This window comes from Astatotilapia calliptera, chromosome 23 (assembly GCF_900246225.1).
Source record: "Astatotilapia calliptera chromosome 23, fAstCal1.2, whole genome shotgun sequence".
In the NCBI taxonomy this organism is placed as follows: Eukaryota; Metazoa; Chordata; class Actinopteri; order Cichliformes; family Cichlidae; genus Astatotilapia; species Astatotilapia calliptera.
Genome location: NC_039323.1, coordinates 24,888,379 through 24,914,733, shown reverse-complemented (window position 1 = coordinate 24,914,733; position 26,355 = coordinate 24,888,379). Strand labels below are relative to the sequence as shown.

The following is a 26,355-nucleotide window of genomic DNA, read 5'->3' as shown; positions in this document are numbered from 1 at the left end:
AGGTTAGACCCATACGAGCAGTGGCGTCAGCCACACATTAAAATCCACTAAAATCGGAGCGGAGCAAAGAAAACCCGGCGGCGTCCCCAGACGTCCTGTCTGTCTCTTCGCTCCGGAGTACTGGAAGAGAGAGGGGGCAGTAACAGTCATTGTTCTTTCCAGTGAAAGAGATTTGTTGTAGCACGGTGTGGCTCGGGACTTACCCCGCAATCCAGGCCATCCATCGCCTCTTCGGGACTTCAGAAACATGACTTGAACATATTTCTTCCACGAAGGAATCCGACAAAAAACGATCTCTTTACCCGTCGGCTTCCCATGGCTATCATGCAGCCGGCTATGGCAGTTAATAATACAACAGCTTCTTGCCATTCTTTGTGTCTGTTTATCTCTGTGTGACTGTTGTCTTGTAATAGCCCGTGCACGCTAGCCTCTTTTACCTACAATCCTTTGTGGTTGTATCCCGGAAATAAGGTCACATTTTCGAACTCAATTCCCTATCCCAAGGACTGTCGCCTTGACGGGGGCCCAGACACTCTAGGACATGTCAGGGGATGTTTGTGAGTTGTTGCCCCACCCTGTAATCCCATGAATCATTAAGGTTACTGAGATTGAGGTGTGAATGTTAGTTAAATGGTCTTTTTTGGACTCTCAGGACTGTGTTACAGGTGGCTGATAGCTGGCTGATAGTTGTGGACTATAACCTGTGGTCATTCCAGATGACTTCCTGTACTCTTTCCTCGAACCATCCACTTTCTTGTTCCAAAAAGCGTTATTCCGAGTGTTTGTCATAGTGACAATCCTGCTTTATGATCGCAAAGACTAAACTGTTGTTAGACACTTGTTAGTCCATCATGCCTGTCTTTTTGAATGCAAAAACAATTGATAAGATTATTGCAGAGAAGAGATTAAATGCACATTTAGCTGTTTTTCCTAATCCAAAGACATTTGATTGACTTCTCATTTATTGCATGCCAATCTTGACCATCCGGGACGGTGTCGCCTTATAAACCTATGAACTGTATTACAGTACCTTTATGTGGCTCCATAGAGTTGTGGTTAACATATTCACCTAAAAATATAATCAGTTTTAGAGCAGGAGGAGACACAAATTACTGTGAAAGCTGTGTAATTCCATCTGTTGTGGCGATTCTTTGCAAATAAGCAACTGAAAGGTGTTTAATGGTAAATACAGTAGTAGTAGGTGTAGGGGTGGGCGGTATAAATGGTATACGGTAGAAACGATATGAATTTGGCCAACGGTAGAGATTTTGACTATACCGCATGTTGATGATGTCATCAAGCTGTGCCTGTTTTGGTCTAAAGCATTGCAGCGGCTGCAAGCAATATCATCTGGAAATTATGCCGGGCAACAGTAATAGCAAAGAGATGAAGTACGTTTTGAAATATGAGGAAAGCCAAAAACTGAGCTTCTTCCACTTCCATACCATTGATTCATTAATGTCAAATTCTCTCGCAGCTGCTCTATTCCCTTGTTGTTGCAGTTATTAATGACTAACCTCGTATTGTGGATGGATTATCTCAGTTGTTCTCCTGACTGAAGTTTGATCCATTTACAGCATCCTGCCATGCGATTTGTCCCTAACCATCAGGAACCCTTGCGTTAACTTTTATCGAGTGGAAAAAAGTTTGGCATTCATCCTCCAGCTTCACTGCGTTAATGTTATGCTAACATAGCTGTGTCGCTAGCGATCACATAGCACATCATTATATACCAGCTAGTCCAACTTCAGCAACTCTATAAAAGTCACTGCTGTGTAGTTTTCTGTCTTCATTTATGTTGGAAGCGATGGCAGAGCTGTACGTTTAAATTTTTCAGAAATCTCTCAGTCAGAACATGCTTTATGATGTTTGGGTGGAAACTAGCAAGCTAACTTCCTGCTAGCTTCTAAATTCTGTTTTCACGGAAGCCTGATGTTAAACTTGATTGTTACACCTGATAAAGCAGGACGCTGATCATTTTATTAAAGATGAAAGTATTTAGACAGTTTTTAACTCTCAGTGATGGCGCAGTGTTCGTTTGACTTTGGGAGTGTTGTGGACAGAGTTTTGGACCCAGATTACTCTGCGAGGCTCCTGACTACAGTAGCCATAATGCTCCGACAATCTATCAAGCGGTGTGGCTTCGTAGCTTACGAAAGTCGTACTTAAACATTTTTTGACAGATTTTTGAGCACTGTGTACCACATAAAATCAGTTCGAGGTCAGTAAGCACAACCAGAATTCATACATAAGGCGCACCAGATTATAGGATTTGAAGTGCGTAATCACAGCGCGGACCGGACGCATCAGAACCGCTAAGCTCCGACAGCGTGTCCGTCTACGGGCCGTCGGGTGAGAAAGCCGAGAAAGACAAAGTTGATTCTGATGCGTCGGTCCGTTCTGTGTTTACGTCTTTGTGTGGAATCCGTGTACCTGCTCTCATTTGCTGTTTGGTTGTTGTTGAAATGGTTTTGTGAGCTTTAATCTGAGAATCTGGCGTTTCTGGCAAAACACAGTTATATTTAAAAGTCGATTCAGGATTTAATTAATTGATATCGCTTTATTCAAGCTACTCACCTCCCACTTCCACCTGCACTTTCAACTGGACCACGGCCAATCAGAGAGGTCCCGCCCCTGACTATCTCTGATTGGTTTAGTCCACGACAGGGGCATAATGTGTGTCTGTTGTTGACCACAGAGAAGGTTGCAGATTTTTTTTTTTTTTTTTTTTTGCTACCCGAACATTTGGTCGCACAGGTGCAACCAAATTTTTTTTTTTAGTCGCACCACTGAAAAATGTGGTCGCATTTGCGACCAAATTGGTCGCACTCTAGAGCCCTGTTACCGCACATGCTTCAAATTTAACCGCGATATGGAATTTAGGCCATATCGGCCAGCCCTTGGTAGGTGGCATCATGGCTCTTCTTTCCATTTTGTTTGTTTCATTTTCCAGTCGATTAAAGGATGATGTGAAACATAAACCTTCTTCTGCTAGCAAGTTCGGCAATGTAGTCCACACATTATATAACAGGACATACCTGAAATGTACCTCTTCAGTGTCAGCAAAACTTTTGATTCAGCAAAACAGCCGAAACTAGACCTCAAGAAAAGACAATGTATGGAGGTCATTCTGGTAGATGGCTGACATTTTTATTCAGTGTCTTTGGTACTGGTATATAGCCCATAGAGGGCGCTCAGAATAAAAGTCTGAATTGACCAGTTATAAAATGCAGATAATTTTAGAGACAGACTTTAACACAGAGTTCACCGACCTCAATCTGTTTATTGATAAATGCATTGATCCCAAGGGCTCGGTGAGCAGCAGGAATGAAGAGGAAGGCTGAACCCTCCTGCCTTCAACTGCTCTCTTTTACAGACAGCAGTCCATGAATTATACAGATCCGGTGAGGGCATCTATTATTGAAGTGAAGACGAACAAAGTGTGTTGGTGGAAATAAACTAAAAGCATTTAAAGTATTCTTGGATGTTTCACAGTATAGCCCTGAATCTAACACACACACAGCCCAGTGCTGATTGTGTGTGCGGGAGCAGAGATAAAGAGGACTGACAGCCGACTCAGAGCACTCTGCACAGAACAGGAAGAGGAGAGGGTCGGATTAGACAAGGCGAAGCTTTAAATTCGTCTTTGAGGCTGGAGTAGACACACACACACACACACACAGTTCTCCTGTGTTTTGTTGGCACTGCTTGCTGCCACTGGGTTGTCGTCTTTCAGGGAACGCACAAACATTTATAACACGAACACACATGCAAACACACTCTGTCTCAGTCTCTGGAGACAGAGCCCGACCTGCAGACAGAAGAAGCTACTGTAAATATTTATACACAGAACATGTGTGCCACTCCACTGTGTACTGTGCGTGTGTGTGTGTTTGCACATTTTGCACAGATACAGATTTTATTCTGTTTAATATTTTAACATCTGTTTTTTTAACAGGTGTATTCTCCTCATTTCTCCTCATTCACAGCTCAAAATAATCCTTATTATTCGGAGCCTTTCAGTTCCTCTTCTGAAGCGAGCTTTTTTAGCTCTTCCCCTTTAAGCAAGTTTTCTTCTGATTGGCTGTCCCTCACAAACAGGCCCATTTGAACAGCAGGTGCATGGGACTTCTGTACCTGAGATGACGATATTAGGGATATCATATTAGGGACATGATCAAAAGTGGGTCAACGACCTTCTTGACTCCCACCAGGCCTCAGATACCTGATTAAAGAAGTCCAGTCACTTTTCTTTCCAAGCTCCTTAGATCACCATGACCTGGATGACTGAGAACCTCCACAGCCAGTAAGGAAATCTGCTCCCTATGACATCATAAAGAACCAAGATTAGAAAAACTAGGGGAGACTACGGCTGCTCAATTAATCGAATTTTAATCACGATTACGATCTGGGCTTTCAACGATCATTAAAAATGACTGAGCCGATTATTAGCCCCTCCTTCATTTATCCGCGACACATTAAAGGCCGGTCCGTGAAAATATTGTTGGGCATAAACCGGTCCGTGGCGCAAAAAAGGTTGGAGACCGCTGATTAAGAGGACCCAAGGGAAGCTCGGAAAGCTAAGCAGAAGTTATTTGGAGAGGAGAGTGACTGCTGTTGGTTGAAAAGAGAGGTAAAAAAAAAAAAAACTTCAGTGGTGTTGCACACTATTTTATATTATTTTTTAAAGTCATTGTTAACCCTTTAAAGCCGGTCAGAGCAGCACGCTCCGTTTTGTGTAACTATTTTTAAATCCCTGTAGAACCTGAACCGCGTAAGCTAGCGCAATAATTTGTTTGCATATGAAACCAGAGGAGTTGTACTTACAACTTATGCCATCAGCTTGTCCTCGGTCACGGTTTCCTTCCACATAAAGCTTTGCAAAAATTGCATAAAAAGCGCTTGCAGGAACAAAAACATAATATTCCAGAAACACGCTTCGCCGATCCGATCAGCTGTTCGTAACACTTCCCACATTGAAAAAGTCGTCAGCCCGAACTATCACATGTCCGCCATTTCCTGGCCGAAACCGGAAGTGATGTCATTTTTGCGGAAATGTAGTTTTCTACTTGTAGGCCTTAAAAACCTATACTGGTCATGTTTGACTTTTCTGAATAGTTTCTGGGATGCTTAGAACTCAAATTGCACAGCTGGAAATAGTTTATTTTGATGCACCTGCTGTTTTCTTTGCAAATTTGCATCATAGGATTGTTTTTTTGTTTTTCCTGCAGTGTATATAAAAATTGGTGTATCTCCAAAATAAAACTATGAAGACACTCAAAATAAGTTTCCTGTTATTGTAAACTATTTTTTGCAACTTTTTGGTATTTAAAGTTTTGAGGGATAAACCTCTTAAATTTCTCCAAGTAGAAATATATGTAAAAAAACAAAAACGATTTTCAATTTTCTTGTAGTTTATTGCACTTTTTTGCAATTAATGTAGTTACTATGGCCTTAATGCATACATATTATTAAAATATGGGCTATAACAGTTATATAGCAACTTGAAATGCTCCCACAAATGGCACTACAGCATGTAAAAAAATAATATAAGCTCTGGCTTTAAAGGGTTAAATAAATATCGTCAAATAATCGAGATCTCAATTTCAGTGAAAATAATCGTGATTATCATTTTTGCCATAATCGAGCAGCCCTAGGGGAGACTGAGGGTTTAGAGCATTCTGAATCCCGAGTTTTTGTCTTAGGGGGATTATTTGTGCATATACTGACCTCATCATTTGAATTCTGAGCAGCTCTGGAACATGTGATACATGACAGAAAATAAGTAAAAACTGTACATCCATATGATAAAAGTGAATAGTTAAAACTACACTTACTGGTTTCCCACACTTAAGCTGGACTCAAGTTTGTAATCCAATTATGTTTGGCAGCTGCTGTACTATTATTATTATTATTATTATTATTATTATTATTATTATTTATTACTCGTGGGAAATATCTTTGCTCTTAGTTTGAAAGGGGAATTTTTACACATTCCTGGTAAAAATTGCAGCCGTCCCTCTTTATCTGTCGCTAATATACCTGCAGCTGATCGTTGTGAGTCTAAACTGTAGACCAGTGCATTTATTTTAAACCTGTAGTTAGCAATACATTCACAGTTTGTATAATACAATGTAATGTATTCTACAAATGTAGAATACATTTTTTAAAAGGATTAGGGCACTCGGTAGTTGTAAAAATGACAAGGGGGCAGTATAATTAAAAGGACAGTCTTTAAAGCAAAAATAATGATCAACTGTGAGCTGATTACAGGGAAGCAGAACTGACAGTTGGGTGGATGAAGGTTTTATTAGAAGAAATCAGAGTTTGGGTTGCTGGCAGCCCCCTCCTCAAGTGAGACCCCCCACTTCCCACTTGCCTCCACAGTGTGAATTATTCAGCAGCTGAGAGACCCTGTCTCGTTCCGGGCCTGATGCTAATGCATTTTTGACATCTTGCAATGGATTTTCAAAGAGGTTTCAAAAGCAAACATTGAGTTTTGGCCCAGCAGCAGTGATCCGAGTCTTAGAAACCCGGGGACGTCTGCTGCATGCGTGTCCGTTCATATAAAGACTTTGCGTCTACGGAGGTCGCAAGCATCTTGGTCCTCATCGGAGAGGTGCGGGCGGATGCTGGCAGCATGCCGCTGTGACTCTCGGCAGCGTCGGGACACCGTGTCATCACCTCCTCACGGTGCCCTGGGGCTCTGAGGAGGGAGAGGAGGAGCAATGATGGAGGTGTTAGTCATTCAGTAGTGACCTCCTTCTCCTCCAACCTCCTCCTCCGCCACATGACTTCTCTTTGAACTGACATCCTCTCCTCTCCAGCCTCTCTCTAGGCCCCGGGGAGAAGTCTCATCCCTGCTTGTTTCCTCTCTGCTCGCTCTTGTTTTGCAGCCTTTACTCTTCTTGGTCCTCTATGAACTAATCAGAGCTGGAGTTTGAGATTCAGAAGTCTTAATTTGCTCTGTCTTTTACCTCCAGCTAAATGACATTGTAAATGTAATTTATGAAATTTCTAGAAAGCAGCTTTTCTGCTGAGATTATTCCATATAATTACAGAACAAAAGGGAGGTCGTTCTTAGTCTCAGAGTGCAAAATGAAGCAGTTTTGTAAAAGCTATTGGAGTGTCTCAGTTCCACACACGGTGTCCTTGGGCGATGGTGGGTTAGGCCATGAGCGAGACGAGTGTGGGACTCTCAGGTAATCTTTTTTACACTAAGGGTAGCACATGTGAAGGCGAAAGATTTAAATAAGCTGCAGTGTCTGTACCTAAAACTGCCTTTCTTCTAGTGGCCACTAGAGGCTGCCTACAAAAGTGACTCTGTCGCATTTAAAATGTCCAACTTTGAACTCTGTAGATAGACTGCACTACATGGTAGCTGTATGGAGTCGGGGTGGTGGGGTTGTTGTTTGTAACTCATTCATATATTTAGTTATACTGTTGAACACTGTTGGCTGAGATCATGTTGGAATATCAGATGCTGGATGAAAGTTGTTTTTTACAATATTTTTCGGTGGCTTCATAAGAATGTCAGCATCTTGAGTATGTTAAACTTATCCAAAACTTACCTCGCTGACCCATTCCTGTTTTATCAGGTCACATCACAAACGTGATCACCATCAGTGAGATGATACAATCGTCAGGTTTTCTCTCCACAGGCCCTTAACGGCTTCGTTCTGGTGGTCACGGCTGAGGGGATCATCTTCTTCTGCTCTCACACCATCCAGGATTACCTCGGCTTCCATCAGGTAACGAATTCCTACAACTGATGATTAAACCGAGGTCAGACTTTGGATTACATGATGTTGTTATGGTTACAGCAAGAAGACAGAGTGTTGTGTCTCCTTGTTTCTAGCTAATGGTATCAGTCTCTTAAGAATGTGATGGCAAAGTAAAAAAAAGTATACCTCAAGAGGTTTCTATGTCTTTATTTTGCTTTTTATGTGGACGCTGGGTTTATCAGCATTGTATACAAAGATACTACAGAACCTTATAAAACACATCCTCAAATTCAAAAAAATGAATTTTATTTATCAAAGCACAGATTTGAAGAATGAACCATTTGGAGCTTCGACTCAGATAAAGGTACACAGCAAAGCAGAATCCCTGCAAGAAGTAGGACAGGCCCTGGAGTGAAGATGCTGGAGTTTGGTGGAAATTTGGATGAGGATCTGAGTGACCCATGTTGTCCACTCGTTTGGTCATTCCTGCTCTTTTTGCCTTTGGTTATTTTCTTGAGATGAAGTAGATTGCGAGAGCAGCAAGAGGATTGAAGGAAGCGCACATATGGAACGGGAGGTTTAATCCAATTGGCTTCACGACGAGGCGACACTGCGTCCAGTCTAATCTCATTCTGGACAACGCGATTATCAAATTACCCAAAGTCTTTCTATCTGCGTCTAAATCTGGCCTGCAGGTTTAGATATTCACACAGTGTATGTGAGCATACTGTAAACAAACACACACGGATCGGGGTGTGAACGTGACCTTTCACCCCTCACTTCCCCATCCACCTGAGGCCCGTCACTTTGCGTTTACCAAACAAGCTCAAATCCGGGGTGAAGCTGCCGTTCCTGCTCACGTGCAGTGTTTGGAAACAAGCCAACGTAGGGTGACACCCAGGAGACCCCAATCGCACGATTAAGCAACACAGCTGAGGGACACGAGGAGGATTTGTTTTCCTACATAACATGCACAACACAATGTGACAGGACAACCATTGGGCTTAATAAAACCAGCGACACAAGTTATGAAGGAGTGCAGACAATTGAGGTTTAATTAGCAGAGAGAATGAAATATCTCGCTCCAGGGCCTGCCAAAGTTAACCCCCATGTGCTCAGGAGCAGTCTTAGGTTCAGGTTACTTTATTTGTACTTATAAGTAGATTTGGTTCACAGACGGTGAGTCATCAACAGATAAGCATGATCCAACATAATAGAGAAGTAAATCCATACCCCATCCTGTGAGATATAAAACCACAAAGCTACAGGACTGTACTCCCACGTCCTGAAGGAAGAAATCGAAGCTCACTTCACAGAGGGTGTTAGACAAGTTTCTGCTCTTATAAAATAAAAGCAAAATAAAAAGAGGATCCTCTGACTTATCAGATAGAATCAGTCCTGGGGTTTTTATCATGTGTTTGTGAAGTTTTGTTTTGTTTTTTTGTTTTTTAAATTTTGGTTTCTAATTTTGTTCTGGTGCTGTTAATATTCTTGTGCCTGATCTCCTCACTGTTTGTTTCTACTTTCTTTTTATCAGTTTAATCCCTGGTACTGGTTCCCTATTTTGTCTCTAGTTTAAATCACTTTAGGTTGATTAGCTCTTGTTTAGTTGTGTCAAATTGTATATCCGATCTTATCTGGATGTATAGTTATTTGCTATTTTATTTTGGTAGTCTCTCGACTCATGTGCCCTGTATTGAGTTTAACTTCCTTTGTTTCATTCCCGACCGGTTTTCCCCGGGCTTCGTTCCCCTGTGTGTTTATTGTCTGAGTCTCCACTTGACCTTTGTTCTTGTTCTTCCTGGTTTCAGCCCTGCAGAGGTTTTGGTCTTTTTTTGTTGTTCCTGTGAACAATCAGCATTAAAGCTGGATTTTGAGTTTTTGTCTGCTGAGTCCATCTCTTACCTCCCATGCAGCCATACCCTGACACATGATGCGTGAAAGGCCGGAAGCAGAAAGTCTGGCTTATCAGAGAAAGTCGATAAACACCACCATGATACCCGTTATCTCCAACTGACAGGCTAACGCAAAGAAATACAATAACAGTCATCTTCATATCCTCTCAGGTTATTCCAGAAAGATCAGTTCCTCTCACCTGACTCCTTCTGAATTATCACTTGCTTTGTTTTTTATAACTTCACTCATTTTTAATGATGCTATGCAGAATTTTATCCTCATACTCTAAATATTTTTGCACGCAGGCATGTTATTCCTCGTGACTTCCAAAGACAAAATTTAGTTTCTGTAGCTAACTATCATGGGAAGTGTCATAATTACACTCTAGCTGGGAAATCTTTGGGTCAAAGTAATTATATTTTGAATGTGAATGTAGTTCATTGCTATAAACTAGAGAAACAACGTTGGTTTTTCTCTGGTTTTATTATTTCTTTTAGCCGCTTTCTCACATATTTGTATACAGGATAAATAATAAGAGTGAAGGTAACATCCATTCATCAGCTGCAGTATTGGCTGTATGATATGAACTCCTTCTCTTGGTTTGATGTTTGAAACGCATTTCATGTCACACTTCAACCTGTCAACATTCCTCTCTGTGACCCCGCGCTGACCCCTCCCACAGTGGGAGGAGGGTGGAGTGTTGTTTCACTGGGGTCCAAAGCCAGGTCGTGGCAGGTCTGGACAGCAGATATGGGAGTCGCAGCAGGTCTCTGGCTCAGATTCAGCTCTTTGAAGCAAAGTCGCAGTGACACTTGATTTCTCTTGGCTCCACTTCAAGGCAAACGGAATCAAGCGCACCTCAGGGTACCTCCTGATAGTGCCTGCTCCACCAAAACATCCACCTTTACTCATGGGGTCTTTGGTCTGCATTACTGTATAAAATAAAAAAGTTAATTAGGCTTAAAATTTGACTTGTGTTCCACCTTGACTGACCTTTAAATTCTTCTTCTCTGTCCTTTTAGACTGATGTGATGCACCAGAGTGTGTTTGAGCTGATCCACACTGATGACCAGCAGGAATTCAAGAGGAACCTGCACTGGGCCCTCAACCCCCCTGTGAGCCTCGAACCCCCAACAGATCCTCCAGGTCTGCTTCACGGAGACAGTCTGGTTCACTAAACTAGAGTAGAGAGGGTAAAATAAAACCGAAGTCTAGGCCAGAGTAATGAGAGTGTTCTTGTTAGCAAGGCAGTAAACCTGATCCGGAAGGACTTCTCTGAGCAGCCGTCACAAGATAAGAGATAAGAGAAACTTTATTTATTAAGTTTTGAAATTCTTGTGTGACCCAAATTATAACAGCAGGGATTAAATAAACAACAACTTTTATTTATATAGCACACTTAAAGACCATGGGTACACCAAAGTGCTTCACAATAGTACAGCAGATTAAAACATCAATAATAAAAGACCATTAACAATGTCCCGAATATGCTAGCAGGTCAATAGCATTAATTACGCAAGAATAAAAGTTAAATAAGGTATAAATATCAAATCCTAACCAATAGAAACACATGGATATTAAGTGAAGGGATAAATACAATGGTAACTAAGTAAAATGAAGATAGTATTGGAGTGAGGTATAGGATACATGCATTAACTAACCGGAAAAGCAAGGTTAAATGAGTGAGTTTTTAGTCGTGATTTAAATGTTTGGATGAAGTCGGATGTGCAAATAGCAATGGGAAGGTTGTTCCACAAATTCGATGCAACCAAGGAAAATGCATGGTGACCTATGGTCTTACGGCGAGATTTAGGCTGTACGAAGAGTAATTGGGCTGATGATCTGAGGGCTCTCCCAGGTGTGTATGGTCTAAGGAGTTCAACCAGATAGCTAGGCGCAGTATTGTTTAGGATTTTAAAGGTAAGTAGCAATATTTTAAATTCAATACGGTATTTGATAGGGGGCCAGTGCAAATCAGCAATGACAGGGGTGATAGAGGCAAACCTTCTGGTTCCAGTCAAAAGGCGTGCCGCAGCATTTTAGACAAGCTGCAATCTATGGAGAAGGGCAGATTGGAGACCGAAGCAGAGGGAATTACAGTAGTCCAATCTAGAGGTCACAAAGGCATGAATAATCTTTTAAGATCCTTGTGCGGTATATAATGCTTAGCCTTAGAAATAAGACACAGTTGGTAAAAGCTAGATTTGACTACAGAGGACAGTTGTTTATTGAATTTGAAAGAGCTATCCATCAGAACACCTAGATTGCTAACAGTGTCAGAGAAGAAAGTGGCAAGGGATCCAGCTAGTTGGCCCCGGGGGGATATGACTGTCAAACACCACAATCTCCGTTTTCTTTTCGTTTAGGATAAGGGAGTTGCCCAAAAGCCATTCTTTGACTTCTCTCATGCACTCTAGGAAGCAGTGCAGTGACAGTGCGACATCATCAGTTAGCCGGAAGTAAATTTGTATATCATCAGCATAACAATGAAATGAGATGTTGTATTTTTCAAAGATAGAGCCTAGAGGTAGTATATACAGTGAGAACAATATGGGGCCCAACACAGAGCCTTGAGCACACCACAGCAGGAAGATGCAACAGAAGAAGAACAGGTACCCAGAGTCACAGAGAAGGACCTGTTTGAAAGGTACGATTTAAACCAGTTAAGGGCGTTACCTCTAATGCCCACTGTATGTTCTAGCTTCGTTGGTAGAATATTATGGTCCACCATGTCAAAGGCTGAGGACAAGTCCAATAAAACTAAGACCGCGGAGCGTCCTGAGCCGGCAATTAGGGAGAAGATCATTAAGGACTCTCAGCAGAGCTGTTTCAGTGCTATGACGTGGTTGAAAGACAAACAGAGTTTGGAAATTGGCCTATAATTCGCAGGGTCATTATGATCAAGACTCCTTTTTTTTTGAGGACAGGCTGCACTACAGCATGTTTAAAGGCTGATGGGACACAGCCCGAAAACAATGATGAATTCATTAAAGATAGAATACTAGGCCCAATTGCATTAAAACCATCCTTGCTAATGTGAGATGGGAGGATATCGTGTACAGAATTGGTATTTTTCAGTTGTTCAACTATAGACCCTGTGCACGAGAAAAACTCTAACTTCCGGATTTAGGGTTGTATATTTCCGGTAGCTTTACTTTGCGGTCAATCGCTACTGCGAAGATGTACTCCAAAATAATGTCCAAAACACGAAAACAGAAAGATCGCGTTAAGTTACAAAGATAAGAAGGTGGGAACGCTCACCATTACTGTGTCATAAAAAAAATCAAATGATCAATTTTGATGCTTAAAGAGTTTAGATCGATCGGTTGTTTACATCACTCAACACAAGCAGAACTGCATTACAAACTGCAAAAGAAGACACATCGTTCGCATTAAGAAGCACATCTCTCTAAAGTGACAGTTCTTATGATTTAAAAAGGCAAATGTTCAGCATTCAAACTACAGGTGAACAATAGTCAAAGCCAGATGTTTCCCCTGTTATGTCGATATCAGCTAGTCAAGTACACACCTACACAGCATGTCAACAAACCGTGAAAAAAAGCCACAAAAAAAATAAATGAATGATTGCTGGTAGGGCTGCACGATTTTGCATAAAATGAGAATCACGATTTTTTGGCTTAGAATTGAGATCACGATTCTCTCACGATTCTCTTTTCCAGTATAAATATTTATTGCACTTATTAACTGCACATCAACTTCGTAACAGTTGAGACTGAACATGAAAACAATAAATAAACATAAAAACAACAAATGTCTCAGGTTTTGCCGTTGCCGCAAAATGTTGTACTGCTTGAAATTCCGTCTCCACCGTTGCTCGACACTGCGTGTATAGAGCAGGTAGTGCAACAATAGAAAAAGAGTTGCGGGACGGCACTGTGTAGCGTTTGTCTAGGGTGTTGATCATTTTCCTAAATCCCTCGTTTTGCTCAGTGTTGATGGGAGCCATATCTTTGGTCAGTTGATAAGTAATAGCCTCCGTAATTTCTTTGTGCCTGCGGGAGTTCGACGGGTATAGGGAAGCGCTGTATAAGGTTCCCGTTATTGATGTTTGGGTGGTTGACCGGGACGGATTTTCTCCTGTCACTTTCTCGTCATCCCTGACGTGCTCTCCGTTGTTTTTTCCCTGCTAATTTTAGCATCACATGGCACAGCTTCTGTATCATGTGGTATAAGGCTCCGCCCTTGTCATTTGTTGAGCAGGAAGAGTGAGCGCTTGTTTTCATGCAGATTACGTCCCGGATCAAAATGCGGTACAGTCGTCGTCGTCTTTTTTTTTTTTTTTTTTTTTTAAATCATTGTAATTTGGAAATGAGATCGCACATAAGTATGAATCGAGATTGCTGGTAAGGGTTTCTATACGTTAGTATTTACGAAGGTTATGTTGTCACTTACCTTCAAAATTACAGTGGTCCCTCGCAGGTTCACTTTCGCGGCCTCGCTTTTTTACAGTTTTTTTTTTTGAGCAAGTTTTCATGCTTTGTTTTTTTGGGGTTTTTTTTTCTACACATCGCATTCTGTTCTGCGTCCTGATCAGCTGTAGACCATTGTCGATCTCCTCCGTGCTGTCTCTCCTGTACAGTACAGAATCGCTGCATCTATCGCTAGCAGTGTGACTCTAAAGTGCTGTACTGTATGTTTTTTCCCCAACAAACAACAATGTCGACGAAACGTCTTACACCGTCAAAGGCACCTGCGGTAGCACCCAAAAGGCAGAGGAAGCTAACCATCGCACAAAAAAATTGGACTTCTGATTCACTGATTCATTAATGATTCATTAATGTTGAAGTCTCTCACAGCTGCTCTATTCCCATGCTCTGGACCTGAAAACAGGGTTTGACTTTTGGTTTCATTCTATAATACTGGACTTATTTTTCTACAAAGGTTTGAACTTTGAGAGTGTTTAAACAAGAAAGAAAAGTGTGAAACTGTTCATGCCTGTATGAGAAAAGTGTATAAAGTGTGTAGTGAGGGGTTTTACAGCTTTAAAATATCTATAATAATTGTAAAAAATAAAGCTGGCTACTTCGCGGATTTCATCTATCGCGGGTTATTTTTAGAACATAACACCCGCGATAAACGAGGGACCGCTGTTTACAAATACTGAGAAATATAGAACTTGAATCCTTTCTCTCTGTTGCTCTGAGGCATGGGGGAACAATATCGACAGGTGGATAAAAATCATCTACAGATATATTCCGTAAATGCCCAAGACATCTCGAGAAATGTAAATCGCAGCTTGATTCATCTATTTGGTTGACTTGTTTTGGAAAAAACGGCCGTAAACAAGGAGCGAGTATCACACTGGAAACGAAGCGCCCTACAGGAGTTTCCCCACCGGAAGTAGCATATGCTAAGGTGCACAGAGTCTATTTGCTTAAGGGTAGGGAGTGATGGCTCAAACTGATTAAAAGTTGATAAACATCCTGAGATGGAAACAGGGCTTACCACTGAAGAGTGTGGAGACTTAAGAGATGAAATTTTATCTGTGAAATAATTTAAGAATTGTGTGCAGAGAGCCGGGGAGGACACCCTCGGTATTTCAGGACAGGGACTGACCACTGAGTTAAAGATTTTAAATAGCGTTCAAGGGTTATGTCCATTAGTCACAATAATGTCTGACAAGAAAGCTGCTTTAGCCATTTTAGCAGCGTATTGAAATTTCAGACGGCTCATACGTAGAATGTCAAAAGATACCTGGAGCTTATCTTTTTTCCACCTCCTCTCAGCTCGGCAACACGCACGTCGTAGGGCACGTGTAAAGTCGTTTAACCAAAGTTGAGGTGCCACAACGTCAAGGATAGAGGAGCATGTGGATAACAAAGAATTTGCAAAGACATCAGCCATAGGAGGTATGGAACAGTCAGTAACAGAGGGTGCAGAATTAAAGAAGGCCACAGAAAAATTTGCCACAGTTTTAGGATTGATTGAAATAAAGCAGAATAGCTCAACACATAAAACACAATATGAAAAAAAAGGAAAGGTAAAGTGAAAGCCCAAACATCAACAAATGTATCCTTTACTAGAGCCAGCATAGGATTTTTAACACCAGTACTGATATTTGGTGATTTTAAAATATAGGCCAATATTCTTTTCCCTAATATTTGTCACATGTAAGTTTTTTAATTATTTTGTTTATTATTTACTAAGATAATACGACTATATATGATGCATAAGATAGTTACAGGGTTTTTACTAGGGGTGCAACGATATTCGTATCGATATTGAACCGTTCGATAGAGTGCTTTCGGTTCGGTACGCATATGTATCGAACAATACAACATTTGTAATTTATTTTATCAACTTTCCTTCTGATGATGCTGTCTGTGTTGAGCGCTCAGTGAATCTGCCTTCGACTACTCCGCCTAGGCTGCACTGTCAAGCGCAGATCCACTGAGCGCTCAACACAGACAGCATAGTCAGGAGGAAGAGCGCAGGGCAAGCTAGCGAGACAGAAGTTAAGCTCTCCTTGCAAGATGGACCTCCCCCACCCTCATTCAGATCTGGCATTTGGAATTATTTTGGTTTTCATGTGACGTATGACCCTGAAGGTAAGCGAGTCATGGACTAAAGTAAAACAGTATGTTGGATGTGCCATGCAATGCTTAATTACATTGGTGTGAACTAGTGTGTTAGCGCAGTTAGCTCGTTAACGTGTTGGCCGTCTAGCCCCATGCACAGGGTGATCGGCGGTAGCTCGTTAACGGAGATTTGCCGTGTTGTGGCGTTAAGGTCATTTCAACGAGATTAACCTGAAAGCACTAGTGGGAACACAACGAATATGACTGCACATTTACACCGACATCATCCTAGTGCAAAGACAAAAACAACAAGCATGCTACTAACTTTAGCCGAGTCATTTAGACAGCTGTTAGCACATGATTCTCCTTATGCTGCTGAGAATATAGCCCAGAAGAAGCGGATAGTATAGCTTTTATTTTGGAAAGAGACATTTCTCTGTAATAAACTCTCTTTTCCAAAGATGAGTGATTCCTCAATCAGATACAGGGCTCGCAATATCGCTAGCCCGACGTCCCGGAGCTAGCGATCTTTCCAGTCGGGCTACAAAAATCTCTCTGCCCTGCCGTCGGGCTATTGTAGGAAAAATATATGTCAATGCTTTTGCATTCTTTCAGAAATGTAGCTGGGTAATTATGTCATTGGCATCGGTGAGCCACTGTCAATATGTGACATATTGAAATCGCGTTTGAATTTGCGCTTGTTTTTTTGCTTTCACTTTGCAATGACAGCACTGATCTGTGAGTGATGATAATTTGTGCACCAATTCCTCTGACATCGTCTTATTAATCGTTAGCTTACTATGCAAACATGACAAGTGAAATCTCCCGCAGCTTAAACATGTGAAAGGTTGATCGCGCAGAGAATCGCTGAGCTTATGTGAGTCCGTGTGTAAAAGTAGCAGTATATATATTTTAGTTCTGCTGAGCCAAATAAGACCGGTCGGGGTGAAGAAGTGACAGCCAAAGAAAAGCTTACCACAAAACGGAGAAGTTATGACAAATGAGACTATAAGGCAAAAAGAAAGTGCAGCTTTATGGTTTCATGGACAAAAGAATTTCTGTGGCTGCGATATGACGAGCTAAATAACCAGGGCTGCACATAAGTGGTCCGCAGGTGCGCATTCGCTGTCAAAATAAAAAACGCGCACAAGGGCTAGGGTTAAATTTAAAAACTGTACTTTTGAGTTAAAATATATATTTATAATTTTAATAAATGACAAATTAAAAAGGCATGAACATTTTTTTGTATCGAAAAAATATCGAACCGTGACACCAAAGTATCGAACCGAACCGAACCGTGAATTTTGTGTATCGTTGCACCCCTAGTTTTTACCCATCGCTTTTAAATTTTTTTAATTTTTATTTATCAGCCGTTGTAAATGCTGATACTATCTGACATATCAGCTGACATATCAGCAAATAGCTAATATCGTCCGATGTATAAGTTGGGCTGTAATGTACACATCTTTCTTTTTTCCCCTCTGTCTAACAGAAACCAACATTGGCCTAACAAATTTCCAAACAAGTTGTGCCAACCCAACCAGGGTTCTTTGTGTATTTAGAAAGAATGCACAGTGATGAGATTGAATGCAAGAGGTGGGAACTCAGAAATTTCATCGACTGACCCTGTTGAATGCATTTGTAGGGAGGAGAATATTTAAATCAGACATGCAGACCGATTTACTGATGTTTATGACACACAGTTTACTAATTGTTTTATTTTTTGCACTTGCTAATGAAATTAACTGACTGCGCCTGTGTTTAGAAAACAGCGTAACTTTTGTTAATCACCCATAAAACTAACCACACCTATCAGCATTATTTGAGTATTGTGCTCACACGATATTTTTCTCAGTTTACTATATATGGCTCATAATATCAGGACTCTCACTTAACATTAAGTCAGATCAAATGAGGGATTTCTGATTGGGATATTTCAAATTAAAGACTCATAAAACAACTTACAACATAGTCCCTTTTTCTTAGTTTCGTTAATTAAAGTATGACAAAAGCTTGGCATTGAGCATAGATCATAGCTCATAATCAGGCCAAGTTAGTGGCAACAGAAACGCATAACACACTCCAAATGCGGCTTCTTCAGTTATATATCTATTGGCTTAACACTGGATTACAAATGGCTCCAATTACATTTGGTAATTGTGGTCCAATTAGAATTACAAATCTCCCGGCAAGCATAAATAACATATATATAGAAAGACTTTCGTGTAAATGTTATTACAGCTGTGGATGTACTGGCTAAGTATGGTGTTGTTATGAAGCACTGAAAGGCCGAAGATGGCTTATTTCTGTAAAAACTGTAGAGCTGAAAGATCAAATCCAGTCGAGAGAGAGAGGAGATGTGCTGGTTTCTGCTGAACCAAGGTCACGGAGAGGCCAGAAGAGGTGACCTTTGACTAAACCCTCTCGAGAGTTGGTCTAAATGTTATAGTGCATGCACACAAAAGAAAACACACAGGAGACTGCACATCAGCCACTAAACCACAACTCACAGTTGATTTCACAGCACACATCCATGGAGGTACATCAGTCTTAGTTGAACAGTCACTCAGTGTAGATTGATGGACTTGAAATCGCTTGGAAACGACAGTACACAGTGGTGGTGGGGTGATGATTTGGGCTTGCTGCACAGTTAAGAGCTGTGCATAAACAAAAGCCTGCAAAACTCAATGAACTCAAGTGCTGAATGGAGACTGGGCCATAATGGATCCACTGAGAGACTGATAAAGTCATACAGAAAAGATTATTTGATTATGTCCTGATAAAAACCTTAGAACAGACAGAGGGTGTACGTTCTTGTTACAGTGACTGTATATATATATATACCCACACGGTAAAAATATCATTTAAAAATATCGTTCTCAGATGGGAAATCGGTGTCGACCTCTTCCTGCCTGGTGAGCTACAATCCCGAACAGCTGCCCCCTGAAAACTCATCCTTCCTGGAGCGAAGTTTCGTCTGCCGCTTCCGCTGTTTGTTGGACAATTCCTTCGGCTTCCTGGTGAGACGCTTTTTGCGTTATTCTTTAGATTTTAACAATTTAACAAGGAAACAGATAAAAGTTAACATCTTCGATTTTATTTTCCCTCATTCCAGTGTTAGATGTTTATATTCAATGTGAACAAAAGTCTGTTTCAGATAACTGGAAAACACTCACTTTCAGGCATTTTTTTCTATTCATGGATAAGTGTGACCTCATAGAGTGCTCCACCCTCCTGCTGCAGAAAGGATTTTTAAATAAATATGTTAAAAATGTGTTTTGAGGCCTGTTACTTAAGGGTGTACATAAAAACAGTTTTTGTGCTTTAATTGTTAATTTCGTCATGCGAATGATGCAGATTTGTCTTTGCAGAGTTTTCCTTTTATTTTTTTCTATAACTGCAAGCAGACAGCCCACAGAGTCTTATTATGCAGTATTCTGCATCTTCACAGAAATAATTATGGACAGTTTTGGGGTTTTTTCTGCTGGTTCTTAAAAACAAGCTGTGAGGTTTACACCGAGCTGTGACTTTTGCACACCGCTACACCCTACTGTACTGCCGGCGGTATGGCGTGCCACCTCGGCGATCACCATCGGCGATCAGAAGCTACCATTTACTCCCATAATCCTCCTTAGGAGAACCTCGGGGTCGTGGGGAAAAAAAATGCCCTTAATCCTCGCCACCACCCACAGCAGGTGAGAGCAGCTCTGGGGGAAAACTTGCTCAGTCAGAATGGACGCTTCAGACAGGCCACTGCCGCTCCCACCAAGAAAAGCATAATGTGGTTGAGTGGTGGAGATTTTTAGGGCTTTTAAGTTAAAAGTTACAAAAATAATATTTTAATAAATAAATAAAAAATATAGATTGGAGCGGAGGTGAGGGCAGCTTCTTCTATTTGATTAAAAATGTATTATTGTTCTATGAAACACCTGAAGGCTTGCACATGCAGGAGAGAGTTAAAGGTGTTGGTTGTCTTGCTCCAAGGTACTTCAGCAGGACTTGTGGTGGGTTTTGAACCAGCTTCTCTCAGTCTTCCCTCTCACACGTGCATTTGCGTGAGCAGTAAGCCAGGTTTCTGCCGCGGTCTACCGGTTGCTATGGCTTTGTTTTCTGTAATCCCTCCTGCTATTCGGGGCTAGATTCCTGACATCACGGCCGCAGGCTCTGAAACCCACCAAGGTCAATTAACCAGAGCTAACAGAGGAGGAGGAGGAGGACAGGGAGGAGGGGTCTTCACATGAGATGCAGCAGGGTGAGAAAAGGACAGCAGACAGGAGAAAGTGTTTTTAGGTTTTTGTGAGGCTGTAAAAACCTCCCTGCGGGCTGCTGATCCAACCATTCTGCTCTGTTACAGCCTCCCTGAGGCTTCTGTGATATTTACTGAACTTCCATTATCAGAAACCTTTAGCTATGAAGGATGGAGGTGGATTCAGGTGACAACAAAACATGTTAACAACACGTTAAAGTTTACATCATCAACTTATTGCTGGGTGTTGCTTTAAAAACATCATCCTTTAGGGCTTGTTCCTAATATTTTGATATTAGGGATTAGCTCTAAGGTGCCCCCACCCACCTGCTGTTCAAACCTTCTGTTTGCTAGGCATAACCAATGAGAAGACACTAAAGAGCTAAATCCTCTCCATATCTCACCAACACATTTGACACTGACCACAGTTGCTGTTGTTATCTCTGCAAGCTGCTTTGCAACCCTTTTTCACTCCAGCTCCACCCCTTTATGTTGTTTTTATCGTATCTGTTATTCTTTTAAGTTAGGGAGTCTTTCTGCTGCTCTTTCCATTTCTCAATTGCAAAGTTGAGACAGTTTACAGTTGCATTGTGAACTGACAGATATTTGTCCCGATGGCTAACTGAGAAATGGGGGCAGGGCAGTATACGGATAGTGTGGAGATTGCATAAGGCCAATGGTTCCTCATGTTTTTGAGAAGAAAGTCAGCACGTACATTTCATGAATTCAACCATAATTTTGCGTGGGAACTAATTTTGGGAACATTCATTGCTCCTGGGTTTGATTGCTTCCCGTGTTTCCTCCCCAGCTCACAGAGCTCTCTAATCACCTGACACCCCTGTTTGTGGATACACGCCTGTCTTTCCTTTTCCTTTGTCTCTTACCCTATGTTGTTCCTCATGTTCCTAGTTTGTTTACCTTTCTGACATTGTGTTTCAGTGCCTTTTTAACCAGCCAATAAAGGATTATTTTGTGGTCTACCTCTGCAATAACCCCCGTTACACATGGATGGGCCTTTAAATAACTTCAGATCAAAAGTCCTGGCTGAAGTTTAATATTACAGAACATGTCACTTCTGTTTTCTACTGGTTAGTTTAAGAGTCCTGCTGTTCTGCTGAAAGAATGACAATAAGGAGTCTTATTTTCTCAACAAGACCTCTAAAAACTGTAACATTCACTTCAATACTGCTCAGAATCATGTTACTGTGTTTACAGTGTATCCTGAAGTGGTTTCTACTCTCTATATCACCCAGCAGTGTAAATAAGACTGATGTTGCTTGACAGGGAGAGAGGAAGCAGCACTTATGTGTCTGCTGAGAAGCTCGATCTGAGCAGGAACCACTCTGGGCTCTCTCATTTGTCTCACTGTCTTCACGGAGATGAAGTTAATGCCTCGGATTTAATGACTTAACACCGCGATTTTAACGCTGTCAAACCTTCTCAGGCGCTCAACATCCAGGGTCGGCTGAAGTTCCTTCACGGCCAGAGCCGGCAGCAGTGCGATAGCGACCGAACCACGCCGCCCCAGCTGGCGCTCTTTGCCATCGCCACGCCCCTCCAGCCTCCAGCCATCCTGGAAATCAGGACGCGGAACATGATCTTCAGGACCAAACACAAGCTGGACTTCACGCCCATGGCGTGCGATGCAAAGTATATCATAGCACTGGCAAACATGATTATTTATTCTGATTATTTAATAATTTTGTTTACACTTGTTTTGGGGTTTTTTTAGGGGTAAGATAGTTCTGGGATACACCGAGGCGGAGCTGAGAGTGCGAGGTTCAGGATACCAGTTCATCCACGCTGCTGACATGCTGTACTGCGCCGAAAATCACGTCCGTAGTAAGTCACAACTGTTCTACATTCTGTACGCTTCTCTGCAGCATTCAGCCTGAAAGGTTACTGGTGCAAATGACTGGAAGTACTGGAATTAAATATAGATAGAGGCCTGACTTAAAGTAAGCAAAAAACCACAACTACATTGGAAGGTGTAGGTCAAGACTGTAAAAATACACATGTCTGACTGAACAATGATACACAGGGGAGAGCAGAGCTCTGCAGCAGTGAGGACAGGGCTGACGATCTGAAAGGAGGGAAAAGATCAGGAAGTAAAACCAAAATAAATGCAAAACAGGAAATAATTAAAAGAAGAGTATCGGTGAAACATGGAAAGAAAACAAAGACATTACAGCGAAGAGATAGAAGGAGGCAAAAACTTGAACAAAAACTCAGTAAAAACACAAGAATCCAAAACTCAACTCAGCACAAAAACCCCGGGAACATAACACCAGCCTTCATGGCAACAAGAAAGTACAAAAACTAAACCAAAATGCAGAAACTATGTGAAAAGCTGAGTACACCCCATGGTTCAGCAGCTTGTAGAACCACCTTTAGCAGCAATAAGTTGAAGTAATTGTTTCTGTATGACTTTATTAGTTTCTCACAATTATGTGGAGGAATATTAGCCCACTCTTCTTTACAGTGTTACTTCAGTTCATTGAGGTTCATGTACAGCTCTTTTAAGGTCCCACCACAGCATTTCAGTTAGGTTGAGGTTTGGACCATTTCATCACCTTCATTCTTTTCTTTTTCGGTCCTTCTGTTGTAGATTTGCTGCTGTGCTTGCATGACCCAGTTTGGTCCAAGCTTTGGTCCAAGCTTTAGCTGTCAGACAGATGTCCTCAGACTTAGACTCTAGAATACTTTGCTACACAGAGAAGTTCATGCTCGACTCAGTGACTGCAAGCTGTCCAGGTCCTGTGGCTGCAAGGCAAGCCCGAATCAACACCCCACTGCTCTGACAGATGGTATGAGGTGTTTGTACTGATAAGCTGAGTTTGGTTTTGTCTGTTATGCTCAAACATCTTCACTGGGCTGGTATAATCTGTCCAAAGGAGATTGTTCCAGAAGTCTTGTGGTTTGTTCAGATGCAGCTTTGCAGACTTAAGCCGTGCTGCCGTGTTCTTTTTAGAAAGAAGAGGTAATAATGGATAATAATGGAACCATCATGAACTTCAACATTTAACATGCTAACTGAGGCCTGTGGAGTCTGAGATGTAGCTCTTGGGTTTTTTGAAACATTGCACGGTCTGACTGTGGAGTGAATTTACTGGTACATCCACTGCTCAGAGAATTGTCACTATGTTAACACACCTGAATGCTCCAGACCAGCACACATCCCCAACTTCTTCTATAGAGGTGCACATATGTGAAGATTTGATTAGCAGTACCTGGCTAGCACTTAATTGTTATGGAGGGACTAAGGGTGCACTTAGTGAGGAGGCAGCTGATCTTTGATCTGTTATGTGTTATCACACAGAAGATATATATATAATGTTTAATGAATGTATACAAGAACGTGACAGATTAGAGAGTTTCTTTCTGGTACAAACTGGGTCTTTGGAGGAGGACTGAGTTCATTTCAAGATTAATTTTAAGATTAAGAAGTTCTGACCTTCCTTTAGTGGAAGGTCAGAACTTCTTTTGTGGGCACTCAGGTCTTTTGTATGCAGGAAAATCCCTAGTTTTGTTTTTGTTTTTACAGATGTTGTAGGTCGGGTTGAGATTTGTCCTATGGTGAAATAGTTGCCCATATGTGACTCAGAGGACGAGAGTATTCTTGTGATTATTTTCCAACCTATAAATAACCTTTTAAATTGCTGCAGGTCAAGTTTGATGCACATCACATCTGGCCATTTCTGAGGAATCCGTTGTAGGCACACAGGAAACATATAGGACAGAAAATGTCCCATTAGAGTCAGTGCATAATCTCCTCTATGATCTATAATCTGTAATCTGAGTCAGAGTTTACTGACCTCACGTGTGGCTCATCATTACATGTCAAACACATATAGCTCACAAACAGGCGCTCATGGATGAGGAGCCAGAGTCAAGTGTCCTACTTACCTCGTGTACCGAATGACCCGGTTATGTGTAACCATGGCGCCGAGCAACGCCCGCACCACCACCACCAGGCACATCTCACACACGTACATACACATACATGCTGTGTGCATTTACTCATGCATACAGAATGGAAGATGTATGCATAGAAACGCAGAGATGCACATTCAGCATGCTCGGATGAACACAGATGGGAGGCGAGGTAAATCACTTCTATATCATAGACCCTGTGTAATAAAACCAGAACACAAAAATTCCCTCATAATGACAATAAGAGCAGATAAACTGTGTAGGATGATTTCACGTTTTTGGTGATTTGGAGGAAGAAAGCAGATGATTCATTTTGTTTACTTTTTTTTTAAACACAAACGTGTTTTAAACAAAGACTGCTAATCCGGTTCAGGATTTCTTAAAACATCTGTAGATCTGCGAAGTTCAGGGTTTCTGTTGGTATAGTACAAACTGATCTCCACTAAATCTGTGCGTCTTTTTATTTACCATGAACAAAAAATGACGTTACATTAGCTTATGTATCTTATTAGCCCTAAGTGAAGACAGATGATGTTGGCTCTGTTATTTGATATCACAAAGTAGAAATAGTATCATGTATTCTGTCTGTGTCTCCTTTCATGTGACACAAAAACTGACGTTTCTCTGAGGAGTAAAAAACAAGCGCTGATGCCTGACCGATACAGTGGTTTTAAGACCAAAACCAGTACAGATACCATCACCGATATTTGGTGATTTAAAACTATGATATATAAGTTGATATTTTTCTTTCAGATGCACAAAACATAAACAGATTTCCCCAACTTTTTTATGTGCAGTTTTTTTATTTGCTTGTTTACACTCTGCCCGACTCTGCTCAGATCAGATGGTTGCTTGCAGCGTTCCAGTTGGAACGCTGACACTCATAATATACTTAAAGGCTGTTTCTCCTGTCTCTTCTTTACTTTTTTGTTTATCACACCTTCAAAATGTCAATACCAATATATCAGCCAGTGTCTTATATCGATATATCGGCGGGGCAGATTGTAATCATCCTAGGTCTGATTGTGGGTTTTTGAACATTTGAGCACTGATGAATTCTTTGTTTGGTGTTTTAGTTTTGTTTATTCATTTTTATGTTTTCTGGAGTGTTTGGGGTTTTTTTGGTTTCTATTATAATTTACTTGTAATTTTCGAGTGTGAATGTTAATTTTTGAGTGTTCCCTCTGTTTCCTGTCTTGTCATCTTTTGTGTGCAGTTCCCTAATCAGTTATAGCTCTGACTTCCTGTTTTATTTTGATAGCTTCTCATCTCTAGCATCTAGTGTTTAATTTTACTTCCTCCCCAGACACATTGTCTTTCATTAGCTTCACCTGTGTCTCATAATCCAGCTGTGTCCACTCCCCCTGATACTTTTTTTAAAAAACCAGAGCAATCAGATGTTCAGGGATCTATAAACCTAACAGCTGTATCTCTTTCCTATTGTCACATTTTACCTGTAAGTATTTGAGGACAACAAAGGGACAAAGAGGGGCATGTATTACTTTAGTTGAAGTTTCATAGATATCACCCTTGAATTTATCCAACCAGCACTGTGTGAGCAATACAGGGGATAATTATTTCTTTTTTCCCCAAGTAATATTTTTTTTATTTTTCTTTCTTTTCCACAGTGTATGTTTGAGTGGTGATCCTTTTCTCTGTACCCTCGGGAAAATGCCAGTGTTTACATCACATATATCCATGTTGGTATTTGTGCAGCAAGTCTGCTTTGAAGAAAATTTACAGTTCAATCTTAAATGTTACTTTACAGCTCCATCCCTTTGTTATTTAATTAAAATAAATTATCCATCTCTCTCTTCTGTTTATTGACTTTCTGAAGCTTCTCTGTGTGGGTTCAAGCTAGGGCTGTGCGATATGACCAAAATCTCATATCCCGATATAAGAATTCTATCGTCCAATAACGATATAAATCACACAAATGTATCATTTTCTGTAAATTCTGTGAATCTCGGGCAGCTCGACTTGCGGGAAGTGTTTCGAGTCGAGTGTTTTAACCGAT

The 26,355-nt window shown here is 41.1% G+C and overlaps 1 protein-coding gene across 2 annotated transcripts in view; it reads left to right on the top strand.

Moving 5' to 3' along the window:
- The window catches only part of LOC113015805 (aryl hydrocarbon receptor-like), a 65,270-nt gene that overhangs the window by 31,854 nt on the left and 7,061 nt on the right, over window positions 1-26,355 (top strand). For both annotated transcript variants that reach the window (XM_026158122.1, XM_026158123.1), the window contains 5 exons: window positions 7,662-7,751; window positions 10,643-10,766; window positions 19,043-19,179; window positions 21,850-22,055; window positions 22,138-22,247. In XM_026158122.1, the coding sequence (XP_026013907.1) occupies window positions 7,662-7,751; window positions 10,643-10,766; window positions 19,043-19,179; window positions 21,850-22,055; window positions 22,138-22,247 (667 nt within the window). The remainder of the gene's footprint in view (window positions 1-7,661; window positions 7,752-10,642; window positions 10,767-19,042; window positions 19,180-21,849; window positions 22,056-22,137; window positions 22,248-26,355) is intronic.